General features: G+C 55.7%; 2 protein-coding genes across 2 annotated transcripts in view; both read left to right on the top strand.

Annotated features, from left to right (window-relative positions):
• NAGLU (N-acetyl-alpha-glucosaminidase) overlaps positions 1-2,416 on the top strand; it is a 6,950-nt gene extending 4,534 nt beyond the window's left edge. The window contains exon 6 of the mRNA XM_024745465.1: positions 975-2,416. Within this exon, the coding sequence (XP_024601233.1) occupies positions 975-2,185 (1,211 nt within the window). The 3' untranslated portion in view covers positions 2,186-2,416. The remainder of the gene's footprint in view (positions 1-974) is intronic.
• Positions 2,417-4,604: 2,188 nt separating this feature from the next.
• HSD17B1 (hydroxysteroid 17-beta dehydrogenase 1) overlaps positions 4,605-6,075 on the top strand; it is a 3,033-nt gene continuing 1,562 nt past the window's right edge. Inside the window, exons 1-4 of the mRNA XM_024744345.1 lie at positions 4,605-5,160; positions 5,270-5,437; positions 5,582-5,761; positions 5,930-6,023. Coding sequence (XP_024600113.1) covers positions 5,064-5,160; positions 5,270-5,437; positions 5,582-5,761; positions 5,930-6,023 — 539 coding nt within the window. The 5' untranslated portion in view covers positions 4,605-5,063. The remainder of the gene's footprint in view (positions 5,161-5,269; positions 5,438-5,581; positions 5,762-5,929; positions 6,024-6,075) is intronic.

Here is a 6,075-nt window from a genome sequence, read left to right as displayed (position 1 = left end):
CCCGAGACCCTCAGGGAGATGGGGCTGGCAGAGGTCAGTGGGGGGTGGGAGGCAGGACTGGGAATAATAACACCTCACTGTGACACACAGCACTTTACAGTTTACCAAGCACTTCTACACACACACACCATCTTATTGAATCACACTGTGTCTGAGAGGTGAGCTCTGGAGCCCGATACCCTGCTCCAGCGCAGGCACTGCCACTTCCTGCCTGTGAGACTTGCAATGAATCACCTCCCCGCCAGTGCCCCCCAGTGCCTCAGCTGCTTCATCTGCAAAATGGGCTACCTCATAAGTAGAATCACGCCTGGCCCAGAGTAAAGTGTCATTAAGTGCTAGCTATTGAAAATATTTTATTTGGTCTCTACCTCCATGCTGAAGTAGGTAACACAGGCCAGAGGTTAGGGGATGTGCCCCAAGCTGGTAGGTGCCCTTCTAGATGCACAAATGTGAACCCAGCTCTCCTTCCTGCCACTTACAGGGGAAGGGTAGAGAGGGGCCAGGTCAGGAGTGGCTTGGGGAGGCCTCTGTGTCAGCCAGGAAGGAGCATATGGGCTCAGGCTTTGCGCAGCAATGCTCCTGGTGTGACCCGGGACGGGACCGGCAGCATCAGAATCACCCTGGGGCCTGTCAGATGTGCAAATTCTCAGCACCTCCCCTACCTCCTGAATCGGAATGCCTGGGGCTGGGGCCCAGCCCTCTGGGTAATTCTGATGCTCTGTAAAGCTTTATAGCGCTACCCTGGCACTCCCAGTGGGAGGAAGAGGAGATGGGGAGGACTTGTGTTGTGGAATGCCCTTCTGGCTGCGGTGGGGTGGGGTGGGGTGGGGTGGGTTTCAGGGGAAGGAGTGTCCTGTGATAGAGTCATTTAACTTCTCTGGACCTCTGTTTCCTCATCTGTACAATGGGGTGAATGCTCTCCTGCCCCCTCTCCTCTTACCACCCTCTTTTCTGTCCCCACTGTCCCACCACAGTGGACCCTGACGCCGTATGGCTGCTCCAAGGCTGGCTCTTCCAGCACCAGCCCGAGTTCTGGGGGCCCACCCAGGTGGGGGCCGTGCTGGGGGCCGTGCCCCGTGGCCGCCTCCTGGTTCTGGACCTGTTTGCTGAGAGCCAGCCCGTGTACGTCCGCACAGCCTCCTTCCAGGGCCAGCCCTTTATCTGGTGCATGCTGCATAACTTCGGGGGCAACCACGGCTTGTTTGGGGCCCTGGAGTCTGTGAACCGAGGCCCCACAGCCGCCCGCCTCTTCCCCAACTCCACCATGGTAGGCACGGGCATGACCCCTGAGGGCATCGGCCAGAACGAGGTGGTCTACGCCCTCATGGCTGAGCTGGGCTGGCGGAAGGGCCCAGTGGCAGATTTGGGGGCCTGGGTGACGGGCTTTGCAGCCCGGCGGTACGGGGTCTCCCATGGGGACGCAGAGGCAGCGTGGAGGCTGCTTCTCAGGAGTGTCTACAACTGCTCTGGCGAGGGCTGCAGTGGACACAATCGCAGCCCGCTGGTCAGGCGGCCATCCCTGCAGATGGTTACCGATGTCTGGTACAACCGATCGGATGTACTGGAAGCGTGGCGGCTGCTGCTGTCAGCCACCCCTACCCTGGCCTCCAGCCCGGCCTTCTGCTACGACCTGGTGGATGTCACTCGCCAGGCAGTCCAGGAGCTGGTCAGCTTGTACTACGAAGAGGTGAGGACCGCCTATCTGAACAAGGAGCTGGTTCCCCTGATGAGGGCAGGAGGCGTCCTGGCCTATGAGCTCCTGCCCGCGCTGGACAAGGTGCTGGCTAGTGACAGCCACTTCCTGCTGGGCAGCTGGCTGGAGCAGGCCCGGGTGGCTGCCGTCAGTGAGACTGAGGCCCGCTTCTATGAGCAGAACAGCCGCTACCAGCTGACCCTGTGGGGGCCAGAGGGCAACATCCTAGACTACGCCAACAAACAGCTGGCGGGACTGGTGGCCGACTACTACGCCCCCCGCTGGCGGCTCTTCACGGAGACCCTGGTCGAGAGCCTGGTCCAAGGCATCCCCTTCCAACAGCACCAGTTTGACAAGAATGCCTTCCAGCTGGAACAGACCTTCGTCCTCAGCACAAAGAGGTATCCTAGCCAGCCCCAAGGAGACACAGTGGACCTGGCCAAGAAGCTCTTCCTCAAATATTACCCCCGGTGGGTGGCTGGCGCCTTGTGACAGATTAAGCACCCTTGGGCCATGTTTTCCTCAAATTCCAGGCCTGGGCAGGTTCCCAGGGCCTGGGGCTAGGCAAGCATCACAGGAGTTCCCCAGGCCTGGGTGAAGGAATTCATGCTGATGGGATCAAGCATGGAAGGTTTGGAGGGAGCCGAGCCGCCTTCCTCCACCACCCCAAATGTAGGATTAAAGTACTGTTTTAATACAACTTAATAAACTGATGGACCTGTGTGTCAGAATGTCAATGCCATGATGCCGGGGAGGACTCCGGGCTATAGCATGGACACTGGTCAGGTCAGGTCTCCCTGTCCCCTTACCTCAGCTTCCTCGGGTGTTTTGTTTGTTTGTTTCATTTCATCAGTTTTGTTGGTCATATATCCAGAATTCATTATATAAATCTTTCAAAATAACTAGATATTACAAGAATATCTACAATTCAGCTCTGATTGCGCAAATACTTGACACAGGAAACCTTTCTTACAAATAATTATTTTTCTTATAAAAATACTTTAGGGCTTCCCTGGTGGCGCAGTGGTTGAGAGTCTGCCTGCCGATGCAGGGGACGCGGGTTCGTGCCCCGGTCCGGGAAGATCCCACATGCCGTGGAGCGGCTGGGCCCGTGAGCCATGGCCGCTGAGCCTGCGCGTCCGGAGCCTGTGCTCCGCAGCGGGAGAGGCCACAACAGTGAGAGGCCCGCGTACCGCAAAAAAAAAAGAATACTTTAGTACAACACTGCTATATTTAAAATGAATAACCAACAAGGACCCACCATATAGCACAGGGAACTCTGCTCAATGTTATGTGGCCGCCTGGATGGGAGGGAGGTTTGAGGGAGAATGGATACGTGCATATGTACGGCTGAGTCACTTTGCTGTGCACCTGAAACTGTCACAACATTGTTAGTCGGCTGTGCTCCAATATGGAGTTCAACGGTTTTTAAAAAGAGTACTTTAGTACAGAAAACAAGTCTCTGTATATCTTACAGCAAATTTTATGCAGTGTTTTTTACCAGTTCAACCATCATTGCAGGTTTCCTATCATAGCACATGCATCGCATCCCACAAACCAAATTATAATCTGCTGCTTCTCATTGTCGTCTACCACTGAGTCACATTGTTAAGAGTTTTTAGGCTGCTTCTTCTAATCTTTCCTGATCTGAAAGAATTCATGTATTCAGGCTAGAAGAGGTAATTTAAACAACATTCCTTCTAAATCTAACTTGTATTGGGTTAATCGCTGTGCTCGGTGAAGCATCTTTCCACTTTTCTCTTAGGCTAGACTGGCTAGCAGTCCACCCCTGCTGTATCAAGCAGAAGGGATAAAGTCCTAATATTCCTCAACGTTTCTAAACTGCAAAAAGAAAACCCTAGAAACAAGAGTTAAATACAAATATTTAGAAAGCTAAAACATGTGCTAATGATGAGAAGTAGAGAATACTTTCAGATTTGAGGTCTCTCCTAGGTTGAAGAAGACATAAAAGAAAATAGAAGGATGTGGCAGTAGTTTTATATTGATAAAATATTGAAAAACTGAAAAAAGGAATCACTTAGGTCAGTGGTGTGGTGCTTCCACAGTGCCAGGAGATACAGGATCTTAGACTCTGTGGCTAGCTGAACTATTTGACATTCTTTGGATGCTGTGACTTTAAAATAGCCTAATAAATACCTTGGTCAGAACAAGTAATCATTTAGGCCAGGGTGACTTTACAGAATACTGACCATGTTTCCCTGAAGAGACAGGACACCTCCCCAGGGGAAACATTTAGTATTCGCTCCATTCCTTCAGTTACTGAGAAGTATGTCCAGTTAGCAAAAGCCTGTCTTACTTTGCAGGTAGCATGCATTAAAACCAAGAGCCTGGCAGCCGTCGAGTTCCTGAGTGCTCAGCTCCAATTATCCAATATTCTTTTTTTAAATTAATTAATTTGCGGCACGCCGCAAGTGGGGGCTACTCCTTGTTGCAGTGCGCGGGCTTCTCATTGTGGTGGCTTCCCTTGTTGCGGAGCATGGGTTCTAGGCACACGGGCTTCAGTAGTTGTGGCGCGTGGGCTCAGTCATTGTGGCACGCGAGCTGTAGAGCACAGGCTCAGTAGCTGTGGCTCACGGCCTTTGTTGCTCCGCGGCACGTGGGATCTTCCCGGACCAGGGCTCGAACCTGTGTCCCCTGCATTGGCAGGAGGATTCTTAACCACTGCGCTACCAGGGAAGCCCCCCCTCAGTTTTTTTTTTTTTTGTTTGTTTGTTTTTGTGGTACGCGGGCCTCTCAGTGCTGTGGCCTCTCCCGTTGCAGAGCACAGGCCCCGGACGCGCAGGCTCAGCAGCCATGGCTCACGGGCCCAGCCGCTCCGCGGCATGTGGGATCTTCCCGGACCGGGGCACGAACCCGCGTCCCCTGCATCGGCAGGCGGACTCTCAGCCACCGCGCCACCAGGGAAGTCCCTCCCCCCTCAGTTTTAAACTAACCCCTGACCTTTGAACTGAGAACGCCCTTCCAAAACATTTACTTTCACACCCTCAGCAACAAACTTTGGCAACTATAATTGTCCCTGTGGGACAGAGGCCTGCCAGGCAAAGATCTGCCCAGGGCGCTCAGTGCCCACATGGGAGCCCACACCTCCTGTTTGCAAAGCTTCACCCTCCCTCTGACTAGCAACTTAAAGAAGGGGTGTTCTAAGGGGTGGCCTCATCTCTGCCTTGACCTAGAGAAGGTTGGGGAGAGAAGGCCAGGGATTCGCAGTAGGTCTCAGCCTTGAGATTGTGCTGTAGACATAACAAGGGGTGGGGACCCACGCAGGCAGAGGCGGGGCGAAGCAGGTGATATCCATCCCAGAGACCAGCGCCCAGCATTCCCGGGGCCTCTCCCTACGCAGCACAGCTCCATGGACCGCACCGTGGTGCTCATCACTGGCTGTTCCTCCGGCATTGGCCTACACCTGGCCCTGCGCCTGGCGTCCGACCCATCCCAGGGCTTCAAAGGTACATGAGGGGACTGGGGTGGAGAGACCAGCTCCTTCCTCGTCCAAGGGGGCCTAGGTAGGGTTGTAAGCCCGAAATTCAGAGCCTCGTCCTCTCCCTGAACCTCCAGTGTACGCCACGCTGAGGGACCTGATGGCACAGGGCCCACTTTGGGAGGCCGCCCGGTCCCGAGGGTGCCCTCCCGGCTCTCTGGAGATGTTGCAGCTGGATGTGAGGGACGCAGATTCCATAGCCGCTGCCCGGGCACGCGTGACCGAGGGCCGCGTGGACGTGCTGGGTGAGTCTCCCTGCAAAACTAGTGCAGGAGCCTTCCTCACCCTGCGTCCAAACCAAGACGTCCCGAGGCCCAGGGAGCACGAGGGGACAGGCCGGGAGGAGGGCCGTGCGTGAGGCGAGCGGAGTTCGGTCTCTCTCCCCGCAGTATGTAACGCAGGCCGGGGCCTGGTGGGGCCGCTGGAGGCACACGAGGAGGGCGCCGTGGGCTCCGTGCTGGATGTGAACCTGACCGGTACCGTGCGGATGCTGCAGGCCTTCCTGCCGGACATGAAGCGGCGACGCTCGGGACGCATATTGGTGACCGGGAGCGTGGGAGGCTTGATGGGTGAGTGGAAGCCGGGGAAGAAGCAGAGGCGCGCAGGAGGCGGGGCTCAACGGGAGAGTCGGGGGGTCTAATAAAAGAGGTGGGACCTGGTGAAACTGCCCCGGGCCCCTCCCGCTCCGCGCGGCTCCCCTCCTCGACGCGCCTCAGCAGCCTCCTCTCGCCTCCAAGCTCTTCCCTTCAACGCCGTTTACTGCGCCAGCAAGTTTGCAATTGAGGGTTTGTGCGAGAGTCTGGCGATTCTGCTGCAGCCCTTCGGGGTCCAGTGAGTCACCGCCCCGTCCCCGGGACCCTCTGAACACTGACTTTGGGAAGCT

Source organism: Neophocaena asiaeorientalis, unplaced genomic scaffold (assembly GCF_003031525.2).
Source record: "Neophocaena asiaeorientalis asiaeorientalis breed wild unplaced genomic scaffold, Neophocaena_asiaeorientalis_V1.1 scaffold1, whole genome shotgun sequence".
In the NCBI taxonomy this organism is placed as follows: domain Eukaryota; kingdom Metazoa; phylum Chordata; class Mammalia; order Artiodactyla; family Phocoenidae; genus Neophocaena; species Neophocaena asiaeorientalis.
This window is presented reverse-complemented; position numbering and strand designations above follow the sequence as displayed.